The sequence below is a fragment of the Cebus imitator genome, unplaced genomic scaffold (assembly GCF_001604975.1).
Source record: "Cebus imitator isolate Cc_AM_T3 unplaced genomic scaffold, Cebus_imitator-1.0 Scaffold82, whole genome shotgun sequence".
Taxonomy (NCBI): domain Eukaryota; kingdom Metazoa; phylum Chordata; class Mammalia; order Primates; family Cebidae; genus Cebus; species Cebus imitator.
Window position 1 is genome coordinate 8231627 of NW_016107397.1, and position 27026 is coordinate 8258652.

At 47.2% G+C, this 27026-nt stretch overlaps 1 protein-coding gene across 1 annotated transcript in view; it reads right to left on the minus strand.

The window, feature by feature from the left end:
• Positions 1-5252: 5252 nt before the first annotated feature.
• Positions 5253-27026, minus strand: part of LOC108307878 (small nuclear ribonucleoprotein Sm D2-like) — a 26825-nt gene continuing 5051 nt past the window's right edge. The window contains exon 3 of the mRNA XM_037740405.1: positions 5253-5635. Coding sequence (XP_037596333.1) covers positions 5253-5635 — 383 coding nt within the window. The remainder of the gene's footprint in view (positions 5636-27026) is intronic.

The window sequence follows — 27026 nt, forward strand, 5'->3', positions numbered from 1 at the left end:
TGCCCAGGCTAGAGTGCGGTGGCATGATCTTGGCTCACTGCAACCTCCACCTCCCAAGTTCAAGTGATTCTCCTGCCTCAGCCTCCCAAGTAGCTGGGATTACAGGTACCCGCCACCACGCCCGGATAGTTTTTGTATTTTTAGTAGAGACAGGGTTTCACCATGTGGCCAGGATGGTCTCGATCTCCTGACCTTATGATCCACCCACTTCGGCCTCCCAAAGTGCTGGGATTGCAGTTGGGAGCCACTGCGCCCGGTGACTCCCTTTTATGACTGAACAACATTCATTTGTATAGGATACCACCGTTTATTTGTTTAGCCATTGTTAGAAGTTGACCTGGGTCTCCCACAAAAGCAAACTTTGCAGTCCTGGCCCCCCAGAACCTCTGACTTTGACCTCATTTCCACATGGAGTTGTTGCAGATGTGAACTGGTTAAGATGTGGTCACTCTAGAGGGGGGTGAGCCTTTAATCCATCATGACTGATGTCCATACAAGAGGCACGGAGAAAAGAGACAAGGGGCTATGTGACAAGAGAGGCAGAGGTTGGCGTGATGCAGCCAGGTGCCATGGCCGGAAGGTCCTCTCCTACAGGTTCAGGGTGGGCAGGGCCCTGCCACACCTGAACCTTGATTTTAAATGAGCTAATCTGAGTTCCTGGGGTCTTCCCCCAGTTTGAGGCAGAAGATAACTTTTTGTCTCCTGGAATCAAGTCAGTTATTCAGTATAGGCGTCTAGCCTCCAGAACTGTGAAGCCATGCATCTCTAATTTTTTTTTTTTTTTTTTGAGAGAGTCTCATTCTGTTTTCTAGGCTGGAGTGCAGTGGTGCAATCATAGCTCACTGCAGCCTCTACCTTCTGGGCTCAAGCCATCCTCCATCTCAGCCACCAGAGTAGTTGTGACCACAGGTGTGTGCCACCATGCCCAGCTAATTACAATTTTTTTTTTCCTGTACAGACAGGGCCTTGTTATGTTGCCTCGGCTGGTCTCGAACTCCTAGTCTCAAGTGATGTTGAAAATAGACTCTGGAAATAGATGCTCGGTGCCGCAAAGAAAAAGTAGCATTGAGATGAAGGATCTTTCAGCAATGCAATTTTTACTTCCTGGGCTACAGGAAGGGTACCCTCACCAGCCCTCTTGCCACGAGAGTACAACAAACAAAGGAATACACACACGTTTATCCCTTATGTATTTGGGGTCATCCTTACTGCTGTGTCTGATATCCATTGTCTGGAGCCAGACCTCACAATCTAAACTAAAACCCGATTGGCTAATACCTTGATAGTTTTCTAAACAGGTAAAAGCAATGGAGAGCTGGGACATGCTTTTTCTAAACAGGTAAAAGCAATGGAGAGCTGGGACATGCTTTTTCTAAACAGGTAAAAGCAATGGAGAACTGGGACAGCACAGATATCTTGGTTAAAGTACAAGGACATAGAATGTACTACGTGCCTGTAAGCATGGTATGTCTAACAGCTACATAGGATAGGGCTTAACAAAGTTATTAGCTCACTTATTCTTTAACAAGAAAGAAAACCTTAAAAAGAAACTTCTACTTCCAACAGGTGATCCTCCTGGTGGAGCCCTCAACAAAGCGCTGGGGTTACAGGTGAGCCACCATGCTCAACTCCCTTTAGTAATAATATTATTGCTTTCATTATTTTTGAGACAGTCTCACTCTGTCACTCACGCTGAAGTGCAGTGGCCTGATTTTGGCTCACTGCAACCTCCACCTCCTGGGTGAAAGCGATTCTCCTACCTCAGCCTCCCAAGTAGCTGGGGCTACAAGCGTGTGCCACCATGCCCAGCTAATTTTTGTATTTTCAGTAGACATAGGGTCTCACCATACTGGTCAGGCTGATCTTAAACTTCTGACCTCAAGTGAACCTGCCTAGGCCTCCCAAAGTGCGCTGGCATTACAGGTGTGAGCCCTGCACCTGGCCTAACATTATTGAACAATTCTCACTTTAGTCCTGAGAGGTTGGTGTTCTTGTGTCCATTGCACAGATGGGGACATTTGGAGGGCACAGAGGGCCAGTGGCCTATCCCAGACCTTGAGTGGCAGAGCTCTCGGGGCTTTTTTTTTTGAGACAGAGTCTCACTGTCACCCAGGCTGGAGGGCAGTGGCGCGATCTCGGCTCACTGCAATTACTCCTCCCAGGTTCAAGCGATTCTCCTGCCTCAGCCTCTGGAGTAGCTGGGACTACAGGCACCCACCACCACAACCGGCTAATTTTTTTTATTTTTATTTTTACTAGAGACAGGGTTTCACCATGTTGACTGGGCTGGTCTCGAACTCCTGACCTCAGGTGATTCGCCAGTATTGGCTCCCAAAGTGCTGGGATTACAGGTGTGAGCCACGGTGCCCGGCCGCTCCCAGGTTTTTGAGCTCCCAGAGTTCCCACTTGCCGTACTGAATAGCAGACTTGATTCCAGGGGGGGAAAGTTATCTTCCACCTCAAACTGGGGGAAGACCACTGGAACTCAGATTAACTTATTTAAAATCAAGGTTCAGGCCGGGTGTGGTGGCTCATGCCTTGTAATTCCAGCAATTGGGGAGGCCAATGCCAGTGAATCACCTGAGGTCAGAAGTTTGAGACATCCTGGCCAACATAGTGAAACCTCGTCTCTACTAAAATACAAAAATTAGCCTAGTGTGGCAGTGTGCGCCTGTAATTCCAGCTACTTGGGAGGCTGAGACAGGAGGATACTTGAATCGCTTGAACACGGGAGGTGGAGATTGCAGTGAGATGAGATCATGCTGCTGCACTCCAGCCTGGGCAACAGAGTGAGACTCTGTCTCAAAACAACAATAAAATGAAATGAAATGAAATGAAATAAAATCAAGGTTTGGTAACACATGGGTCAAGAAGATTTTTCTGGTTGGGCGTGGTGGCTCATGTCTATAATTCCAGAACTTCAGGAGGCCAAGACAGGTGAATAACTTGAGTCCAGGAGTTCAAGACCAGCCTGGGCAAGATGGTGAAACCTGGTCTCTACAAAAAAAAAAAAAAAAAAATTAGCCAGGCGCGGTGGTACATGCCTGTGGTCCCACGCTACTGGGGCTGGGGGGCTGAGGTGGGAGGATCGCTTGAGCTTGGGAGGTCGAGGCTGCAGTGAGCTATGATTGCACCACAGCACTCCAGCCTGGGCCACAGAGCAAGACCGTGTCTCAATAAATAAATAAATAAATAAACAAAAATAAAATAAAAATAATTAAAAAAAGGCTGTTCTGGGAACAGGCTTGTCGCCTGGTGGGTGCCGTCCTAATGCTGGCCATCCTGGACAGTGCGTCTCGAGTTCCAAGCCACGGATTTGGGCATGAGCCCTGGAGTGTAGCTCATGTCTGTCTGTGAACTGAACTGAAATAAAACATTGCAACCCGAGTCATAGCAAATCCTGGAAATGATGACGGCTGCTTGCAAACGTGTTGCAAGCCACTTGCTTGTGTTTGCAGAAACCTGATACACAGGTGGGTGTGTGGGAGGTGGGAGGTGGGAGGTGGGAGGTGGGAGGCCCGGGCCATTTGGGTTTCTTGTTTCTGAATCTGAGAAAGGCTAGAATCCATTTTCCCCTCGGTTTTAGGTTGGGTTCCACAGAAGCACGCCCTGTGGCGAGGAACTGTGTGCAAGTCATGTGGGAAGGCTGTGGTCTGGGGAAGTCTGGAAGGGAGCAGGAGGAGGGGTACCTAGGAGCCGAGCCAGGGCAAGGTCCTCTGGCAAAATCCCCCTGGGGTGGCTTTGGCCCGATCTGCAGGAAGGCTCTGTAGTGTAAGTTCTGCCCCAGGGTCTGTCCAGACTCGGGCAAAGGGAGCTGGGCTTTCACATTCTGGAGTCCACCCGCCATTGGCTAAGAGCTGACTCTGGGAGGCGGGGAGGGGGGGAGGACAGGAACCCCAGGCACCTCTCAGTTTCTGCATGCATAGGCAGAGCAGCTCCACTGGAGCCAGGAGTGAGAGACAAAGCACCCGGGAGCAAGGGGAGGAGAAAAAGAGTCGTGAGGTCTGCAGGGAACACAGTCTGCATAGCCATTCTCACCAGCACTTGTGGACAGCGAGTTTGCGGTAACCTCATGGCCTCTCCTGCCTGCTGTTCGGGACTCCTTGAGGTCTCCATTTCTTAACTGGGGGGCTGGGGGGCGCTGCTCTTCTTGCTGGAATCATAAATCAACATTGTCAGGTGCCAACATGGTGATAAATTGTTGGATGATACGCTGATAACGCATAGCGTTTTCATTTCCTTGGAAAACCAGGGCCAAAGACACTTTCGAATTGCAAATGCCAGCCACGTTACAGGGGCAGCCGCAAGGAAGGATTTCTGGTCGGCAGTTACGGGGAAGTTGGCCTCAGAACACAGGCAATCAAAGGAAGTTGGTTTCCTCTGCAGGAATGCAAAGTCGTCAATTCCAGGCAGTCCTGGAAGGAAACTTACACATAGAGGTGGTGATCGATGAATGCAGTGGTTTTCTCTTTCTTCTTTCTCCCTTTCTGCCTGACACACACATATGTGCTTGTCTTTTGAGATGTTTGCTGGAGTCTAGCATGCAGACAGCAAAACGTGCAAAGAAGGAGTGTGAAAGGATGAAACCGAACTCACTCATGTGCCTACCACTCAGATCAAGAAGCAGAACCTTCCCAGCCCCTTAGAACAGTGGTCCCTAACCTTTTTGGAACCAGGGACCAGTTTCGTGGAAGACAATTTCTCCATGGCCCAGGTCAGGGGTGATGGTTTCAGGATGATTCGAGCATGTTACATTTATTGTGCACTTCTATTATTATTACATTGTAATATAGAATGAAATAATTCTACAACTTTCATCTTATAGCATCAGTGGGAGCCCTGAGCCTGTATTTCTGCAACTAGACAGTCCTATCTGGGGGTGATGGGAGACAGTGACAGCTCATCAGACATTAGATTCTCATAAGGACTGAGCAACCTAGATCCCTTGCATGCGCAGTTCACAGTAGGGTTTGTGCGGCTGATCTGATGGGAGGCGGAGCTCAGGCAGTAACGGGAGTGATGTGGAGAGGCTGCAAATACAGATGAAGCTTCACTCTCTTGCCCAGTGCTCACTTCCTGCTGAACTTCAGGCGTTGGTACCAGGGGTTGCCTTGGCAGATTCCCTTGTCTCTCTCTCTCTCTTTTTTTTTTTTTTTTTTTTTTTTTTTTTTTTTTTTATTAGAAAAGCACAGAGTTTTATTATTCTCAATGCCAATGGCGGCGGTCTTTGTAGGACCTGGGAGTGAGTTCTATCAATGGATAGGTGGCCCCTGCCTGCTGGCAGTGAGCGGGTGCTGCAGGACCACGATGGCCCAGTTCCCACACAGGAACATCTTGGCGATGTAGCAGTCTTTATCGACTGGCTTGGACTTCTTCTTGCCCCTGCCGCTCTTGGGTACCTCAGTTCGCATCTCCTTCTCGTTCTCTAGTACCATGTTGCAGTGCCTATCAGAGACCTTCACAGGGTCCAGGAGTTTCTTATTGCTGTGGCAGTTGAGAAGCCCTTGGGTATTGTTCTTGATTGACTGCGTGAGCGCAGAGAGTGGGCCCATGTTAAATTCCTCCCCTTCACGCTTCTGCAGCTCCTCTGGGGTCACCTCACTCTTGGGCTTGTTGAGGAGGCTCGTGATGGTTACTATAGTCTTGGTTCNTTTTTTGTATTTTTAAGTAGAGATGGGGTTTTGCCATGTTGGCCAGGCTGGCCTCGAACTCCTGACCTCAGGTGATCTGCCTGCCTCAGTCTCTCAAAGTGTTGGGATTACAAGTGTGAGCCACCACACCCAGCCCCTTGTGTCTCTTTTCAGCCACTACGCATTTACCTCTAAGGGAAACCACTATCCCAACATCAAACAACAGAGATTAGCTTTGCCTGCTGTTTACGCTTTATAGAAACAAAATCACATGGGATGTTCTCTTCGCTGACTTAAGGTGACTTTTATGAGATTTGTCCTCATATACTATGATGCATAGTAGCAGTTGGCACATTTGCACAGTGGAATCTGTTTCCCATGTGAATATAGCACAAATTACCCTTTCCGTTATTGATGGACAGTGGAGCTCATTGCAGTGTGGGCCGTTATGGACAGTGTGCCTATGAACGTTCTGGAACACGTTTTGGATGCACCCAGTATGGACGCTGTTGGATATACACTGAGCGGAATCGCTGGGTCATGGGTATTTGTATGTTCAGCTTGCTTAGGGGCTGCCAAACAACTTCCAAATGGAGGTGTACCCATTTAACTTCTACCAGCAACGTAGGGACCCCAGTTCTTCTCCAACCTCACCAACGCTTGGTGTTTGGAACTTCCATTTTACAACTCAATCAGAAATAGTAGGATCATTAATTTCAATATTCTCCACCCTCGGGGCTGCTGCTAGGTTTAAATTTTTTTTTTTTTTGGCTGAGTGCAGTGGCTCATGCCTGTAATCCCAGTACTTTGGGAGGCTGAGGAAGGCGGATCATGAGGTCAGGAGTTCGAGACCAGCCTGGCCAATATGGTGAAACTCCATCTTTACTAAAAATACAAAAATTAGCCAGGTGTGGTGGTGCACGCCTGTAGTCTCAGTCACTTGGGATGCTGAGGCAGAAGAATTGCTTGAACCTGGGAGGTGGAGGTTGCAGTGAGCTGAGATTGTGCCACTGCCCTCCAGCCTGGGCAAAAGAGTGAGACTGTCTTAAAAAAAGAAGAACATTAAACAAAAACTTTTTTTTGAGAGAAAGTGTTGCTCTGTTGTTCAGGCTGGAGTGCAGTGGCATGGTCATAGCTCACTGCAGCCTCCACCTCTTGAGCTCAAGTGATTCTGCTGCCTCAGCCTCTTGAGTAGCTGGGATCACAGGTATGCACTACCATGGCTGGCTAATTTTTAAAATTTTTTTAGAGACAGTCTCACTATATTGCCCAGGCCAGTCTTGAACTCTTGAGCTCAAGTGATCTTCCTGTCTTGGCCTCCCAAAGTGTTGGGATTACAGGTGTGAGCCACCACACCTGACCTGCTGCTAGCTCTTATAACACCTTTGTGTGGATTACAGGACAACCTTCTGTAATAGGTTGGAAATTACAGACTTTCCAACCAATGAAAATTTCTGTGATTTCGTTGGAGTATGACATGTGACTGCCCTCTGCTGGAGAATTGTAGAAATTCTTCGTACAAATCTTAGATGCCTGTGTTAGAAATGGCATCCTCTTCGGTGTGGTGCCCTTGGGCAGTAGACACCCTAGACAACCATGCAACGTGACCCCAGCCATTCTCCACTCTTGTCAACACATACGGGAGGTAACGGTGAGGACTGCAGCAGAGCAAGCCCAGTTCACAGAATGGTGGTCCAGGGTTGAATCAGGTCTGCAGTATGTTTTATTTGACCCACAGTATTAACAAAAAAAATTGGGCCAATATTTTAAAACTGGTGGAGGGCGGTTGCCTAAAAATATAGAAAAATCAGAAAAACCAGAGGCAGAGCTAAAGAAATTGGGCTGTCTTCCTTAAATTATATATATACATATTTTTAATGTATATTTTATATTTTTAATGTTTTGAGACAGGGTCTTGCTCTGTCAGGCTGGAGTGCTCACTGGAGCCTTGACCTTCTGGGCTTAAGTGATTCTCCTGCCTCAGCCTTGCGAGTAGCTGGGACCACAGGTCCACACCACCACGTGGACTCAGCTAGTAATTCTCCTCCTCCTCCTCCTCCTCCTCCTTCTTCTTCTTTTCTTCTTCTCCTTCCCTTCCTCCTCCTCCTCCTCCTCCTCCTTCTTGTTTTGGCTTCAAAATGCCACTTTCATTCTTTTTTTTTTTGAGACAGAGTCTCACTCTGTTGCCTAGGCTGGAGTGCAGTGGTGCAACCTCTGCTCACTGCAACCTCTGCCTCCTGGGTTCAAGCGATTCTTCTGCCTCAGCCTCCTGAGTAGCTGGGATTACAGGCGCAAGCCACCACACTCGGTGGTGGTGTATTTTTTGTATTTTTAGTAGAGACAGGGTTTCACCATGTTACCCAGGAAAGTCTCGATTTTCTCAACTTGTGACCCTCCTGCCTTGGCCTCCCAAAGTGATGGGATTGCAGATGTGAGCCACTGTGCCCTGCCCTTCTTCTTCTTTTTTTTTTTTTTTTGAGATGGCATCTCACTCTGTTACCCAGGCTGGAGTGCAGTGATGCAATCTGGGCTCACTGCAACCTCCATGTCCCGGGTTCAAGTGATTCTCATGTCTCAGCCTCCCAAGTAGCTGGGATTACAGAAGTACACCACCATGTCCAGCTAATTTTTTAATTTTTAGTAGAGATGAGATTTCAGCATGTTGCTCAGGCTGGTCTCAAACTCCTGGCCTCAAGTGATCCTCCCACCTCAGCCTCCCAAAGTGCTGCAATTACAGGCGTGAACCACTGCACCTGGCTGACTGGCTAATAACAAAATTATTTATGGTAGAGATGGGGTCTCATTTTGTTGCCAGGCTGGTTTCAAACACCTGATCTCAAGTGATCCTCCTGGCTTAGCTTCCCAAAGTGCTGGGATTAGAGGCGTGAGCCACTGTGTCCCACCCCCATATTAAAACACAGACCCTGATCTGCATATGTGCCCCCTGTTAGCCTCAGTCTTCACCACTCCCTATTGTCTCCCATCCCCAACACCTCTGTCAAGAACAGTAGCAAAAGTACATGAGGACAGTGCAGCACCAGACCCTCCCCCCACGCTCCGCCCCCTGCTTCCCCACTGCAATGTCTTAACCTGTCAGTGGTACTGGCCTTGCTGTATCGGCATGAATGTTCTGAACACCAGTCTTGACACTGATCAGGGACAAAAACAAAAACAAATCCAAAACACCTCCAAAAAACAAAACAAAAGCAAAACAAACCAACGAAAAACAACTCAAAATGATCATTCAATTGCAAAATAAAGTAGCTGCTGCCTGTTTTGTACTGGAGTGAAACATTCGCCTGATGAGAGTCTGTGGAAGTGTAACAGTGGAACAGCAGAAGAACAGACGTATCACTCTGTTTTTATTTAAGGGACTTTTACTCATCCTTGCATGTAGGCTAGGATTATTTCATTTCTGCATTTTTAAATTTCTATTTGTTATTATTTGTTTTTGAGACAGAGCCTCGCTCTGTGGCCCAGGCTGGAGTGCAGTGGCACCATCATGGCTCACTGCAGCCTCCATCTCTTTGGCTCAAACCATCCTTCTGCCTTAGCCTCCTGAGTAGCTGGGACTATAATTATGTGCTGGCATGTCTGGCTAATTTTTGTAGTTTTTGGAGAGACAGAGTCTCATTCTGTGGCCCAGGCTGGTCTCCAACTCCTGGCCTCAAGCAATCCTCCCTCCTCAGCCTCTCAAAGTACTGGGGTTATAGGTGTGAGCCACCACGCTTGGCCATTTATCATTATTGTGAAACGAGAATGATCAGGCTGGGCATGGTGGCTCATGCCTGTACTCCCAACACTTTGGGAGGCTGAGGCAGGAGGATCACCTGAGCTTGGGAGCTCGAGACCAGCCTGTCCAACATAACAAAACCCTGTCTCTACTAAAAATACAAAAATTAGCTGGGTGTGGTGATGTGTGGTTGTAGTCCCAGCTACTCGGGAGGCTGAGGCAGGAGAATCGCTAGAACCCAGGAGGTGGAGGTTGCAGCGAACTGAGATCAAGCCACTGCACTCCAGCCTGGGTGACAGAATGAGACTCTATCTCAAAAAAAAAAAAAAAAGAGAGAATGATTCTATTAATAATAATCCCAGTGTATATTTGTGCAGCTCCTATATTGTGAGTGCTATATCATCTAATTTAATCTTCACAATGATTATCTGCCCTAATGTTGATACTATTATTAGTTATAGAATAATTTTTTTTTTTTTTTAAGATGGAGTTTTCAATCTTGTTGCCCATACTGGAGTACAATGCTTGGCTCACCACAACCTCCACCTCCCAGGTTCAAGTGATTTGCCTGCCTCAGCTTCCTGAGTAGCTGGGATTACAGGCGTGTGTCACCACACCTGGCTAATTTTTTTTGTATTTTTAGTAGAGACAGAATTTCTCCATGTTGGTAAGGCTGGTCTCAAACTCAAATCACCTCAGGTGATCTGCCTGCCTTCGCCTCCCAAAGTGCTGGGATTACAGGCGTGGGCCATAGCACCCCACTTTTATAGATGTATTTTTACGATAAGCAAATGGAAGCCTACAAAGGTTGCACAGTTGGACCAAGATCATGCTAACTGCAGGACTCTCTTGGATCTTTCTGCTCTTCTGCCCAGATATCATCTGGTTTAGAAGCAGAGCCCCTTAATGGTAGCACCGGGTACAATCTAGATTGGACACCTGTGATTTGTAATATCCCAGGTGTCAGTGTCATACTGCTAAACGCGTAACATCTTTCTTGGAAATGTGGGTCTTTTTGGTCTTTGATGTTACATGCTTTCAGACCCTAAATGCTGAAAACCACTGAACTCCTACTCCATCATCTTCCAGGGGTCTCCAGAGTGACCTGATGTTTCCACAGGGCCATACAGTGGCCCATCTGTGGCGGGTTGGAAGTCTGTGTCCTCACTCGTGGATTTTCTCCACCCACCATTGGGTCTCAGAGTTCCCAGATCTGGGAGGTGTCAGATCTCATTGCTGTTAGAAAAGCTGAACCAGTTTCCATGTCGCCTAGCTGAATGCGGCTGCCCCCTCTCCTGGAGAGACCTTTTTCAGATTGGCAGGTGTCAGCAGCCTTGATTCATGCCTGAGGTTTCGAAGTCATCCTCTTGCTTGCAGGGAGCGCGGTTCAGCTTTGATTCAGCCACCGCACAGAGGCCATGGCTCCTGCACCCTCGCTGGAATGAGTTCAGTCTTGCCGTCGCTGAGAGGGCTTAACCAGGCTATTGTGGGGTAAGTAGCCCTGCACTATGCCCGCACAGGGGTATGGTGAGGATTCTATGTGAACTGCACATGAAAGTGTTTAGAGAAAGAGAAAATGCTGGGCACATACAGAGCATGATGATTACAGTAGAGGAGAAGCAAAAGGAGGAGGCGGCGGATGGGAGGGCTTTTGATTTCTTCCTCTGGAGTTGGTCCAGGGTGGAAGCCTCCCTGCTTCTCACGCCGCCATGGCCTTGCAGGGGGCTCCCGGCCCACGTGCATGCTAGATCAGGGAGTGGCTCCATTTCCTGACATTTCAGTTTCGCACTTTTATTTGCACTGGGTCTTTCCCTTGAAGACATCTGCCCGCTAGATTAAATAAAGCTTTCCTTAGGCCATGAAAAGGTGATTATTTGCATTATATGGGAGTAACCATCCGTGGAAATGAGAAATTTCCCTCTTCAGAGGAAAATAAATGGAGGCTGCCTGGAGTCTGTCAATGCCACGACTCACAGGGAGGGCGACGCCTTTGGAAGGAAGGGGGTTTATGACGTGCAGGTGTGGCTATGGGCGTGAAATCTTTCCAGAGGGAGGAAGTCAAGACAGGTTGGATGTGTTCTTTCTTCTATTTCCTCATTAAAGAATCATTTACGGAATACACACCTTGTCCTGTGCCCCAGGACTCTAGAGTCCAGCGTGTAGGCAGAAATGGATACCCACATGGCTGATGAAGTCCTGTGGGGGCACAGGTGTGGGAAAAATCAATGCTTCTGGGGAGCTGGGTGTCAGGGAATGTTCTGGAGATGAGGTAACATTTGCACTGGGTCTTTTTTTTTTTTTTTTTTTTGAGACTGAGTCTCACTCTGTTGCCAGGCTGGAGTATAGTGGCACAATCTCAGCTCACTGCAGCCTCTGCCTCCCTGGCAATTCTCCTATCTCAGCCTCCTGAGCAGCTGGGATTACAGGTACACGCCACCATGCCCAGTTAATTTTTATATTTTTAGTAGGGACGGAGTTTCACCATGTTGGCCAGGCTGGTCTCTAACACTTGACCTCATGATCTGCCCGCCTCGGCCTCCCAGAATGCTGGGATTACAGGCATGAGCCAGCACGCCTGGCCTGCACTGCGTCTGAAAGGGTTCGTATGAATTTTCCACTTAGACAAGGAAGGAACAGGCGTTTATGGCAATGGAACAGTACATGTAAAGGCTCAGAGGCTGGAAACCATAGGGGGTTTTGGGGTATGAGGGGTGGCCTAGAGCGGGTGGAGCACCAGGCACTTGGGGAACAGGAGCTTCATTAAAAGGGGGCTGTCTCCAGGAGAGGAAAAATACTATTAAAGGGGGACTCTCTCTTGTCCTTTCAGAAGGAGGGTAGCTCTCCTGATTGGCAGGCTGAGCTAAAATTCACTGCTAGCATGTGTGTCTTTCTCCATGGGACCTGTTTTCCCATTGCCAGAGGCATCCCCACATGCTCAGTCACAGCACACATGCTTGCCCTGTGTCCTGCAGTCCCATGAGCCTCTCCATGGCCAGCGGGGAGGCATGGGACACCCACACACATACACAGCAGACGAGCTCCTAAGATGTGGACTTAAAGGAGCTTGGATCCCTGCATGACCGAGTGGAGCAGAGCACTCCCACCTTGGCCTGTTCCATGAGTGAGAAGTACATTTTTGTTTTATTTAAAATGTTAGAGACAGGATCCCACTCTGCTGCCGAGGCTGGAATACAGTGGTGTGATCGTGGCTCACTGTAGCCTTAACCTCCTGGGCTTAAGCAATTCCCCTCCTTCCGCCTCCTGGGTAGCTGGGGCTACTGACACATGCCACCGTTATTCACCAACTCCAGAGGAAGAAATAATAATTTTTTTAATAATAAATTTTTATTATTTTTTTGTAGAGATGGGATCTTGCTATAGTGCCCACGCTGGTCTTGAGCTCCTGGCTTCAAGTGATCCTCCTACCTTGGCCCCCCAAAGTGCTGAGATGACAGGTATGAAAAACCACACCTGGCATTTAAGCTGTTGAGTGTTTCAGGCTTGTTTGTTACAGCGGCTTGCCTTACTGATGCATCAGGTAAGAAAGGGAAGGTAGGTGGAGAGAAGCAGAACTGGCAGATGAGGACAGGCTCTCTTTGAAACACATGCAGTGTGGCTGAGAATGCACAGACACAACCCTGATACAATGTATGGCGCACCAAAGCAGGACACCATAGCTGAGGCACAAGTTGGAACCCAGAGGGGAGCAGGTGTTTTCGGGAAGATTCATAACTGCAAACAACACAGGCCACCCTGGATCGAAAGGAGTTTAGGTAGCTTACAGATGTGCTGGGTGGGTAGGGGTTGGGACAGAGATCAGAATTGGAGGCTATGGGCTGGGCACAGTGGTTCAAGCCTGTAACCTCGGCACTTTGGGACACTGAGGCAGGAGGATTGCTTCAGCCCAGGAGTTCAAGACCAGCCTGGGCAATATAGTGAGACCCCATTTCTACAAAAACTTTTCAGAAATGAGCTGAGCACGGTAGTGTGTGCCTGTAGTCCCAGCTACTTGGGAACTTGAGGTGGGAGGATGACTTCAGCCAGTGTCACACCCATATGACCCCACAGGCCACCCCTGGAGACACTCCTCCAACCATTTTCTCCCCACAGCCCCCCACGTGGGGGATGCCCCACCAGGGCTCTGTCATGGCTGCCTCTCAATTCCATGTTGCTTTCCATAGGGTGGTGGCCTTTCTTCCTCAGGGTGCTCTCGTTTGGGTGGGGGCCATGTGGAGATACATCTGATGGGCGGCGCCTGTGTCAAATACCGGCTCTCAAGCGTGTCTGGGAGGCTGAGTCCTGGTTTCCAAGGGGAGAAATCCTTGCAGCCATGGGAAGGTCTTTTGAAGGCCCTGCACGGCCATGTCCAGGACAAATGATCATGACTTGAGGGTTTATTCCTCCTAGGGCACAGGGCAGGCTGGGGAGAGTGAGGAGGTTTCCAGGGAAGCTGTGGCATTTGACCTGGGGCTTGAGAAATGAGTAGAGTTTTGGACAACAGAGAAGAGGGGCAAGGTGGGGGGCGTCTCAGGAAGGGAGGCTGCCTGCAGGGTTGGTGCAAAGGGTGGTGGGTGTGTGCGGGTGTGTGAGAGTGATGTGTGCTTGTGCGTGTGTGTGACTCTGTGTATGTACGTGTATTTGTATATGCTTATGTGTGTGGTATGTGTGTACCTGTGTGAGTGGTGTATGCGTGTATGTGTGTGGTGTGTGCATGTGTTATGTGTTTTATGTGTGTGCGTGTGTGCAGTATGCATGCATGTATGCACACACAGGGATGTGATGTGTGCATGTGTATGTATGTACATGTGTGGTATGTGCACACGTGCATGTGTGCACGTGTGTGCTTAGATGTGTGAATGTATGTAGGTGCACACATGCATGTGTTGTATATATGCATATGTGTGTGTGATGTATATGTGTATTGTGTATGTGTGTGCTTATCTGTCGTAGTATGTCAGCACATGTGTGCTGTCTATATGTGTACTTGTGTGTGCTGGGCATATACATGTGTGTGTGGTGTGTGCACATGCATCTGTGTGTGTTGTGCAGTGTGTGAAGGGAGACAAGGCTGGCTGGTAGTTGGGACCCGATCAAGGGAAACAACTTTGAATTTCAAACATGGCATCTGATCTTTGCAGGTGTGGGGAGCTCTGGAGTTTTAGGGCAGGCAGTAGACACTGTGGCTGGGGCTGCTAGAAGGTGACTGTAGTGGCCGGGCGCAGTGGCTCACGCCTGTAATCCCGGCACTGTGGGAGGCCAAGGCGGGTGGATCACGAGGTCAAGAGATTGAGACCAGCCTGGCCAACATGGTGAAACTCCATCTCTACTAAAAATACAAAAATTAGCTGGGTGTGATGGTGCGTGCCTATAGTCCCAGCTATTTGGGAGGCTGAGGCAGAAGAATCACTTGAACCCAGGAGGCGGAGGTTGCAGTGAGCTGAGATCGTGCCACTGCACTCCAGCCAGGTGACAGAGTGAGACTTCATCTCAAAAAAAAAAAAAAAAAAGTGACTGTAGCACAGTGGACGCTGTGCTGCGCATGCCAGGAGGTGGGCCAGGAGACTCATCAGGGAGGAAGTGCTGTGTTGACGGGGGAGGCCCAAAGATGTGGGACTTGGGAGGCGGAGCGGGGGTCCAGGCCTCGCCTGCCTCGTGGGGAAGGCTTTGCAGGGAATACTGGGGCCACACAGGTGCAGGAAGCTGGGTCAGCGTGGGACAGGGGAGTGCCATGGCTCAGCTGTGCTTCCTATTAGGATCTTGTCTGGGGTATTCTGTGGAGAGCCTAGTGCCTGAGGCCAAATAAGGCAAGGTGGAGAAGCAAGGGTTGGGTCAGGACTAGAATCTCAGGCCAGACAACCAGTAGGAAATGAGGACAAGGGACCAGAGAGCGGATATGACAGTCACTGTGTCTTTCCCAGGGAGTTTGAATGGATCAGACCAGGAGGGAGGGCACGTTGGCAGTGTGCATCAAAACGTCTGCAACTCTAAGCTTTAGGTGTGGAAAATAAAAAAGAAAGAAAGAAAGATACACCATGAATAACAAATTCCAGCACTGCTTCTAATCCACAGGTTTGGTGTTTTTCAAAGAAAGTTACAGTCAGTGACTTACTGCCCTAAGACTTGAAGATGGATGATTTGGGTTTGCACATGCTGACACACACTGTATTCTCACTCTTATTTGCAGAAAAGACATGATTTCTTTTTCTGGGAGTGCCTTGCATCTCCAGATAAAATCCTGTGTGTGTCAAAGGGATCTTAGAGACTGTATAATTTTATCTGCATGCTGAATATTCTAGAAGCTGAAGGGCAGCAAGTTGTATTGTGGATTGCAGTGAAGAGGTACACATCCTCAGTGGTCCCCCACGTTACTGGCTAAATTGTTTTTTTTCTCCAATTTTCTTCAACTTGTGAACTTCCATACATTTAATTTTGCATCTAAAGCATTTGCAAACAATATATCTACATTTATAAAAGTGAAACTGTTATAAACCACATAAGCATGTACAGCGCAATACATATACATTCTATCATGTGCTTTTTTTTTTTTGGAGACGGAGTCTCACTCACTCTGTTGCCTAGGCTAGAGTGCAGTGGCACAATCTCTGCTTACTGCAACCTCCGCCTCCCAGGTTCAAGCAGTTATCCTGCCTCAGCCTTCTGAGTAGCTGAAATTACGGGTACCTGCCACCACACTCGGCTAATTTTTGTATTTTTAGTAGAGATGGGGTTTTGCCATTTTGGCCAGGCTGGTCTCGAACTCCTGACCTCAAGTGATCTGCCCAACTTGGCCTCCCAAAGTGCTGGGACTACAGGCGTGCTCCACCATGCCCGGCTAATTTTTGTATTTTTAGTAGAGATGGGGTTTCACCATGTTGATCAGGCTGGTCTCGAACTCCTGACCTCAGGTGATCCACTGGTCTTGGTCTCCCAAAGTGTTGGGATTACAACCGTCAGCCACCCGGTCCTGCACTGCAGTTTTGTTATAGGGACATGTTTTGTTTCTGGTAGTTTTATTTGCATTAATTTAAAGGATACGGTGCAGTTTTGTTACAAGGATAGGTTTTGTTTTGTTTTGTTACATAGATGGATGGCGTGGTCTGGGCTTTTAGTGAAACCATCACTTGAATAGTATACATTGTACCCATGAAGTAATTTCTTCTCCCCTTCTCCCCCCGCCCCCGCCCTTCAGAGTCTCCATTGTCTATTACTCCACACTCTATGCCCATGTGTACACATGATTTAGCTTCCACTTATGAATAAGAACATGCGCTATCTGATTTTGTTTCTGAGTTGTTTCTTTAAAAAAAATTTTAGATTCTGGGGGATTTATGTGTGAGGATACTGCATGATGGTGACGACTGGGTTTCTGTTGATCTTGTCACCCAGTGAACACAGTACCCAGTAGAGAATTTTTCAGTCCTTGTGCCCTTCCCTTCATCCCAGCGTGAGTCCCCCGTGTTTATTGTTTCCATCTTTATGTCCGCATGTCCCCTTTAACTCCCACTTACAAGTGACAACATGCAGTATTTGTTTTTCTGTTTCTGCCTCAATTTCCTTAAGAGAATGGCCTGCAGTTCCAACCACGTTGCTGCAAAAGTCATGATTTAATTCTTTTTTTTTTTTTTTTTTTTTTTTTTTTTAGTGGGGTTGCTGGATGGAAAGGCAGTTGCAGTTCTAGCTTTAGTTCTCTGAGGAGTCTCCATCCTGTTTTCCTCAGAGGTTGGAGTAATTTCCAGTCCCACCCACAGTGTGTAAGCGTTTCCTTTTCTCCATATCCACATCAACATTGAACATGCTCTGGGATAGATTCTTTGTACATGAACCTGTTGATTCCATGACTTTGCTAGTGTAAACTGTGCTGTAATAAACACACGGGGGCAGGTGTCTTTCTTTTTTTTTTTTTTTCTCTGAGACAGAGTGTTGCACTATTGCCCAGGCTGGAGAGCAGTGACACGATCTTGGCTCACTGCAATCTCCACCTCCTGGGTTCAAGCAATTCTCCTGCCTCAGCCTCCCTTGTAGCTGGGACTACAGGCATGCGCCACCACGTCCAGCTAATTTTTTTGTATGTTTAGTAAAGACAGGGTTTCACCATATTGGACAAGATGGTCTTGATCTCCTGACCTCAGGTGATCTGCCTGCCTTGGCCTTCCAAAGCACTGAGATTACAGGCGTGAGCCACTGTGCCTGACCCTAATTTTTGTATTTTTAATACAGACAGAGTTTTGTCATATTGGCCATGCTGGTCTCGAACTCCTGAGGTTAAGTGATCTGCCTGCCTCGGCTTCCGAAAGTGCTGGCATTACAGGAGTGAGCCACTGCGCCTGGCCTGAGGGCTGGTTTTTGTGTTTTTGGTAGTGACAAGGTTTCACCATGTTGCCCAGGCTGGTCTCGAGTTGCTGGGCTCACACAATCCACACACCTCGGTCTCTTAAAGCGCTGGGATTACAGGTGTGAGCCACCACGCCCAGCCAGCTAGAAATCAGGGTTTGACAGGCAGGCATCCCCCGCCCCCAGCAGCCTCAGACAATGTAACAGTGGTAATTGGAGGATAAGTTCTCAGCCTCCTCCTCCTTGGGTGAGATGACTCCTGGTGGTACAGATAGATTCTTTCTGCTCTTGGGACTCAAGTTCTGTTCCTTTCTCCAGAGGTTCCTGGTACCCACAGTGGTGACCGCCTTATCAACCATTGCAGTTACCTATTCCTGGGTAACAAACCATGTCAAAACCTTAGTGACTTAAAATGACAGCACTTTCTTATTTCTCTTGGTTCTGTAGGTTGACTGGGCAAGTCTCCTGCTGGTCTTGCTTGGGGTCTCTAATATACGTGTGGTCAGTTTGGGACCAGAATGTGTAAGATGTCTGGTACTGAATTATTAAAAGGTTGAACTCAGCTATTTTTTTGGTGGTGGTTTGGGGGGTGGCGGGGACAGCTGAGCCTTTCTCTTTAGCCTTAGAGATTTGTTCTCTGCATATGACTTTTCCTTGGGGTCTCTCCTGCAAAGTGGCTGGACTTCTTGTATGGCAGCTGCCTTCCCTGAGTGTAAAGGCAGAATCTTCTAGGTCTTCTGAATGCTGTGGCTACAGCTGCCAGAACATCCCTTTGGCCGCATCCTAGTGGTTAAAGCTAGCCACAGAGAGGCCGGATGCAATGGCTCACGCTTGTAATCCCAGGCCTTTGGGAGGCTGAGGTGGGCAGATCACCTGAGTTCAGGAGTTTGAGACCAGCCTGGCCAACATGGTGAAACCTCATCTCTACTAAAAATACAAAAAAATTAGCCGGGTGTGGTGGTGCACCAGTAGTCCTAGCTACTAGGGAGGCTCAGGCACAAGAATTGCTTGAACCTGGGTGGCAAAGGTTGCAGTGAGCTGATACCATGCCACTGCACTCCAGCCTGGGTGACAGAGCAAGACGCCATGTCAATTAAGAAAAAAATAAAAGCTAGGCACATAGACAGCTTAGATTAGAGTGGGAGAACAAAGCATAGTGTGAATACCAGGACATGTGATTCTTTGGGTGCTGTCCTTGCAGACAAGTTACCACGTTAACATGCTGTTTCTTGTCTTGTCCTTCTTGTCCCTGTGTCACCCCTCCTCTCTCCTACTGGGTCCTGGGATTAACTCCCAGATAGACTCCTTGCACATGGAGCAGCATCTCAGTGCTGCTGCGGGGCTAACTCAGATTAAGACAGCCCTCTACAATTGCCAACTAAACAGACAGTGGTGATGACAAGAAAATATACAACATCAAGGCTTTAGTGATAATCATGTCTCCAGGCTGCCTTCAGGTCTGGGGTTGTATGTCAAACATAAGTTTTTAAAATGCAGCATATGTTGACCAAGCACACCTGTAATTCCTGTAATTCCAGCACTTTGAGAGCCCAAGGTGGACAGATCTCTTGAAGTCAGGAGTTCCAGACCAGCCTGGCCAACATGGTGAAGCCCCATCTCTACTAAAAATACAAAAATTAGCCAGGCGTGGTAGTGCATGTCTGTAATCTCAGCTACTTGGGAGCCTGAGGTGGAGGTGGGAGCTTGAACCTGGGAGGCAAAGGTTGCAGTGAGCCATGGTAACATCACTGCATTCCAACCTGGGTGACAGAGCGAGACTCCATCTCAAAAAATAAAACAAAACAAAATAAATAAAATGCAGTGGATATCTATAATTTTATCTACTCAGGCTTCCATTTTTGGAGATTTTCCCTTCTCTCTAGCCTGTGCCCAAATTCTTTTTTTTTTTTGAGACAGGGTCTTGCTCCCTTTGCCCAGGCTGGAATGTGGTGCAGTCACAGCTCACTGCAGCCTTCCTCCTGGGCTCAGGTGATTCTCTCACTTTAGCCTCCCAAATAGCTAGGACTTCAGGTACACACCACCACACCCACCTATTTTTTTTTTTTTTTAGAGACAGGATTTTGCCATGTTGCCCAGGCTGATCTTTAACTCATAGGGTCAATCTAGTAATTACTCATGGCACCACCCACATTTGCAATTACAGGTGTGAGCCACCAGGCCTGGCCCCATAGCCCAAATTNTGAACTCCTGGGTTTAAGTGATCCCTCCACCTTGGCTTCCCAAAATGCTAGAATTACAGGTGTGAGCCACCAGGCCTGGCCCCATAGCCCAAATTATATCTGTGGTCTCGTTGGGAGCTGCCGTTTGTTCAGCATGTACTGCTGGTGTGGTCCTTTGCCCTGGAGGTGGCTTCTGATCTCAGCTGGTCCAACCAGAGACCTTTTCTGAGGAATGCAGCATTGGCGCTAAGAGACTCCAGGTGGGTTGGAGTTGAGCAGAAGCCTGCGGGCCTCAGTAAAGAGAAACCCTGTGTCCTGCTGGGAGAGGTCGTCTTCTCCTCCATGGCCAGGCGGCAGTGGTGGCAGAGTGCCTGGATCCCCTGCTCTGGTTCCTGGTTTCAGTCCATTCTCGGACCTACACTCATCACTTTTGTACTCATCTTATAAAAATCCTCTCCGGTTTGGTTGTAACTTAAAACCAAAGAAGTCCTGCTTAATATGGAAATGGTGGCCTCCAGGTACTCAAAGTGTCTTGTCACCAAAGTGGGATTCAGCTATGTTCATTAGCTGACACTGACTAAGTCTGGAGGGTAGAAAGCTGAACAACACCCAAGGTCAGAGCAGAATGGCTTCACTAGAAACACAATGACTCAACATGGTCCAGTTCCCAAGCTCCCCGTGGGCTTGAAGGTTTACCGTGTTGGAATATGATCTAATAGATAATTTTTTTTTTAAAGGAAAGGGCTGGCATGCATTAAACAAACAAACAAACAAACAAACAAACAAACGAGCGAGTGGAAATGACTTGGTCACTCTGACTGACCCAGGCTATATGTAAGGATTACAGAGTAACACTGGATTTTATTTTTATTTTTATTTATTTTTTTTGAGATGGAGTCTCACTCTGTCGCTCAGGCTGGAGTGCAGTGGCACAGTCTCAGCTCACTGCAACCTCTGCCTTCCTGGTTCAAGGGATTCTCCTGCCTCAGCTTCCCAAGAAGCTAGGCTAATTTTTTTATTTTTACTAGAGACAGGGTTTCATCATTTTGGTCAGGCTAGTTGGTCTTGAACTCCTGACTTCAGGTGATCTGCTTGATATCTAAAATCCCCCATTACAGTCCCAAAAGCTTAACATTTCCAGTGTTGAAGTCCTGAAAGCCTAATTCTGGGGAAGGACTTTGTACATTTTTGATTATAGCATGATAGTTGCATCATGTCAGATGGACCTATCATCTTGTTACTGTCTTTATTCGAAAATTAAGTATGATTTAAGCAGATTCCCATAAGTGCCAAGTTGAACGGGGTATATTTATGGACTTAATTTTGTGGGCCAACTTGGCTGGATTAAGGAATATCTAGAAGCCATACCAATGTTATTATTATTATAAAAAGCATTATTTTGTCCGGGCACGGTGGCTCACACCTGTAATCTCAGCACTTGGGGATGCCAAGGTGGGTGGATCACGAGGTCAGGAGTTCGAGACCAACATGGTGAAAACCTGTCTCTACTAAAAATACACACACACAAAAAAATTAGCTGGGCATGGTGGCAGGCACCTGTAATCCTAGCTATTCAGGAGGCCAAGGCAGGATGATCACTTGAACCTGGGATGTGGAGGTTGCAGTGAGCCAAGATTGCACCACTGCACTCTAGCCTGGGTGACAGAGCAAGACTCTATCTNAAAAAAAAAAAAAAAGCATTATATATTTTTTGAGGCATGCTCATAAAGGTGTATCCAGAGGAGATGAGCGTGTGGGCCTGAGTGCACTGGGTGGGGAAGCTGTGTTGGTGGGCACCATCCAATCAGCTGGGAGCCCAGAAAGAACAAATTCAGGAGTCAAATTGGTCTCTCTGAGAGCTAGGACAGACTTTTCTGCTGCTATCTTGGACATCAGATCTGCTCCAGCCTCACTGATCTGGGCTCCAGGACATACACCAGTGGCTCCCCGGATCCTGATGCATTTAGCTTTGTACTGAGAGTTATACCATCAACTACCGAGGTTCTGAGGCCTTCAGACTTGAACTGAACCACGAAGCTACCATCACCCCAGGGTCTCCAGCTTGCAGATGGTCTATCATAAGACTTCTGAGCCTCTATAATCATGTAAGTCAACCCTGTTAATAAATTCCTTCTCATCTATCCATATCCATATTCTGTTGGTTCTGTCTGCCTGGATGTTGGAAACAGATGCTTGGTGCTGTGAAGAAAAATTAGCTCTGAGACAAAGGATCTCTCAGCAAGTCAATCTTTACTTTCTGCAGAAAGGGCTCTCCTGTTAGCCATCCTGCTACGAGAGTACAATGAATATAGGAAAAGCAGACATATTTATCCCTTATGCATTGGCGGTCATCCTTACTGTTGTGTCTGATCGTCATTGGCTGGAGCCAAGCCTCACAATCGAAAACTGAACCCGATTGGCTAATAACTTAAAACTTTTCTAAACAGGTAAGAGCCATGGAGAACAAAAAGGAAGTCCAAATAAAGAAGGGGCATAGGCTTCGAGCTGGGACATGCCTGTGAGCACGTCCAGCACAGATATCTTGGTTAAAGCACAAGGATATAGAATGTACTATGTGCCTGTGAGCACGGCTAACAGCTACATAGGATAGGACTTACCAAAGAGCTACTAGCAAAAAGCAAGAAGGCTTTGAAGAAGGTGTTTAAAAGAGACTATTATTTCTAACGTTTAGTATTATTATTCTTTAACAAGAAAGGAAACTTGGAAGTGGAACTTTTCTACTTCCCATATTGGAGAACCCTGATTAATACAGATTTGGTACTGGGGAAGCCAAATATCATTCCTTCTTACTGTATTCCTTATGGCACAGAGGAAGAGATCTGTGAAACTGTCCCCTTGAAAAAAAGGCCGTATTATATGTCTGAGGCTACTTAATGGTGAAAGATAAAAGTTTAAAGCCTAATTATTATTGGTGCTTCAATAGCAGAAAATCACTTGATTGCAATGGCCAAGCAATAACCTGACTTTGGAATGGTCAGCACCTACAAAATTAGCAGCCCACAGCAAGTGTTTCGAAGATTACAGAAGAAATGAAAACGCAGGTGAAAAATAAAATACAAGAAATCTCCCCTGCTAAGTTATTCCATCATGTACAACTTCTGCCTCTCCACACAGTGTCACCAATTCGCTATGGTATGTATTTCACCTTGGCGTCATTTCCAATACTAGAGGTATACATCGTGTAAAGACTTTTAGAGAGCTCCAATTCATTTTCTGCAGTTTCTGGGGGACGTTAACTCCAGGAAAGTGCATGATCACAGTGACTTCCTGGGTAAGCATTGTGTGTGTACCTCAAAACATTGAGCATTCCTCAATAAATGAAGAGATGTTCTTTTAGTACACCTGAATTTGTGAAAGAAACTTTCTGGAGTTTGTGACTCTTTGGACCACCATATATGTAGCGCTGACCCATTGTGGTTTTCTTTTTTTTTTTGAGATGAAGTCTCGCTCTGTTGCCCAGGCTGGAGGGCAGTGGCACGATCTCAGCTCATTGCAACCTCTACCTCCTGGGTCCTGGTTCAAGCGATTCTCCTGCCCCGGTCTCCCAGGTAGCTGAGATTACAGGTGTGTGCCACATGCCCAGCTAATTTTTGTATTTTTAGTAGAGACGGAATTTCACCATGTTGGCCAGGCTGGTCGTGAACTCCTGACCTTGTGATCCACCTACCTTGGACCCCCAAAGTGCTGGGATTACAGGCATGAGCCACCGCGCCTGGCCCCCATTATGGTTTTTAATGGATCTCATCAAAAGACTTAGGTTGTCTGTCACAGTGTTTCAGATGACCACAGTGTTACAGCTGGGTGCACACAATTACAAACCAGAGTGATATGCATTCATACGTTTTGCTTTTTGACCTATTTCTTTATGAATACAGTTCATCTGCTCATAACTGTTGACCCATGTGACTCTCATTACTATAACTGTTTCTGCTTGCAAAAATATGCATGTTTTTATTGTCTATTTTATTGTGTAGAGTGGCCAAAGAAGTGCCTATGGTGTTTTTGTGTGTTTCTCAAATAAATCCTCTTTAAAAATGTAAACAAGTTTATTTGTTTCTTTTCAATATAGGGTTACACTTTGTCACCCAGGCTGGAGCACAGTGGCGCAATCATAGCTCACTGCAGCATTGACCCCCTGGACTCTGGGTCTACAGGTGAGCACCACCATGCCTGGCTAACTTTTGTATTTCTTTCTTTTTTTTGTGTGGGGGATGGAGTCTCGCTCTGCCGCCCAGGCTGGAGTCAGTGGCATGATCTCGGCTCACTACAATCTCCGCCTCCTGGGTTCAAGCAATTCCCCTGCCTCAGCATCCTGAGTGGCTGGGATTATAGGCCCTTGCCACCACACCTGACTAATTTTTGTATTTTCAGTAGAGATGGGGTTTCACCATATTGGCCAGGCTGATCTCGAACTCTGGACCTCATGATCTGCCTGCTTCAGCCTCCCAAAGTGCTGGGATTACAGGCATGAGCTACCATGCATGGTCCACATTTTTGTAGAGATGGGGTCTCACTACGTTGTCCAAGATGGTCTCAAGCTTCTGGCCCCAAGTGATGCTCCCACCTTGGTCTCCCAAAGAACTGGGCTTACAGGTGTGAGCCACTGCACCTGGCTAAACAAATGTCTTTTAAAGATGTTTTTAAAGATGGTCTTTTCCAGAATTCTATTTTTGAGGTTTTGATCTTTTAGTTTCATGATTTTTGGGATTTTAGACTGTAGGGATGTTATTCTTTTTTTGATTTCAACATTGGGAATTACAGCATTTAGGATTATGTCTTTTGGTGTTATGACCCAAACCCCCCAGTCCTCCTGATTCATTTACTCATTCATTCATTTACTCATGACTCATTCGTTTATTCATTGAACAAATATTTATTGAGTGGCTACCTGACGACAGGTGTGGTGCTATTGTGGGCTGGGCAACCAAGGTGCTCACGGAAAAGGTGCTGTTGAAAATCGGGAAGGGCTTGGGTCAGGATCTGAAAGTGCTGGCCTCAGGGCTGCACATCCTCCTAAAGGCAGGCAGATCCAAGAAATAGCCACCCAAATTTCCCCTTAATGTTTTTTTGTTTTGGGAAAAATTAGTTCTCTGCAGAAAAGTTATAAGAATAAAACAATGATCAGCCATATTAGCCCCCCTTTTTTTTGGATAGGGTCCTGCTCTGTTGCCCAGACTGGAGTGCAGCCACACCATCGTGGGTCACTGCAACCTCTACCTCCCAGGTTCAAGCAATCCTCCTGCCTCAGCCTCCCGAGTAGCTAGGACTACAGGTGTGCACCACAACACCTGGCTAATTTTTGTATTTTTTTTTTTTGGTAGAGGCAGGGTCTTGCCGTGTTGCCCAGGCTGATCTTGGACTCCTGGGCTCCAGTGATCTGCCCACCTCAGCCTCCCAAAGCACTGGGATTACAGGTGTGAACCACTGCACCCAGCCCATACTACCCTCTATCACTGGTTTTTCTGTTGTAATTGGGCAGAGGGTTAAGTTGTTAGCTCCTAGACACCACCTTGAGGTGCAGCTCAGGGATTTGACACACCAGAGCAAGTAAAATTCAGCAGCTCGATCCATACATGTAACTCACACACGAGCCCCTGAAGCTGCCCATATTCACTCCTTTCTCCCCCAATTCATTTATTCATTCAATAGACATTGAACTTCATGCCTACTCTGCAGCAGGTGCTGGGCTGGGCACTGGATGTTATAGTAACAATAAGAGTATCATATGGGTGTATACATTTTCCAAACTCATCTAACTGTTCACTCAAAATTGGCACACTTATTGTATGTAATTATGCTTTGGTGACACTGCTTGAAAAGGTTCTTAGGGACTTGCATTCACATAAAGTCAAAGCTGGACCTTGGGAAAAAAGTAAAAAGAAAGTGATTTGCATTCACACAGTGGAGTATTACACCTCCAACAAAAAGAAGGAGGTAGGACATATGTACAAATTTGGAACAATCTTCAAGATGTAGCAAGTGAAAAATACAAAGTGCCTTATAATGTGCGCAGTCAGTCTGTTGTATGTCGATAAAATCTATTTATGTCCATGAGATCGTGGCTTTCCTCACTGTGTGTTTGGTCCAGCCTCTGCCAACTCACCACCACTAAAGGGAGTTTTCAGCAGGGTGATGTGGTCAGTCTATACTCTACCTCACTGATTTTCTTTCTGGAGATAGAGTCTTGCTTTGTCACCCAGGCTGGAGCGCAGTGGCAAATCTCAGTTCACTATAAACTCTGTCTCCCGTGTTCAAGCGGTTCTCGTGCCTCAGCCTCCTGAATAGCTGCAATTACAGGTGGCTGCCACCATGGCTGGTTAATGTTTTTGTACTTTTAGTAGAGACGGGGATTCACCATGTCGGTCAGGCTGGTCTCGAACTCCCGAGCTCAGGTGATCTGCCTACCTTAGCCTCCCAAAGTGCTGGGATTACAGGCATAAGCCATTGTGTCAGGCCATACCTCATTTTGAGGAGAGTTGTTCTGGTTGGTGTGGGGAGGCTGGACTGGAGGCAGGGAGGCCAAGGAAGAGGCTGCTATGGGCACCCAGGCAAGACACAGCGGACCACAGTGAAGGTGATGAAGGGGACCAGTGTAGTCAGACCACAGAGCTAGTGTGAAAGTGATCACCTGCTGGACATATGTGCGTGTGCATGAGGGTGTGTGTATTAGTCTCTTCTCACACTGCTATAAATAAATATCTGAAACTGGGCAATTTATAAGAAAAGAGGTTATTTAATTAATTAATTAATTAATTATTTTTTTGAGACAGAGTCTCACTCTGTCTCCCAGGCTGGAATGCAGTGGCACGATCTTGGCTTGCTGCAACCTCTACCTCCCAAGTTCAAGCAATTCACCTGTCTCAGCCTCCCAAGTAGCTGGGATTACAGGTGCTGGCCACGATGCCCAGCTAATTTTTGTATTTTTAGTAGAGACAGGGTTTCACCATGTTGGCCAGGCTGGTCTTGAATTCCTGACCTCAGTGATTCGCCCACCTTGGCCTTCCAAAGTGCTGGGATTACAGGTGTGTACCACCACTCCCAGTGCATCAATAGAGTTTTAAAAAATTATGATGGCCTTAATGTCTGCTAAGGAATGTTCCCTTCTTTAGCCTTTTTTTTTTTTTTTTTTTT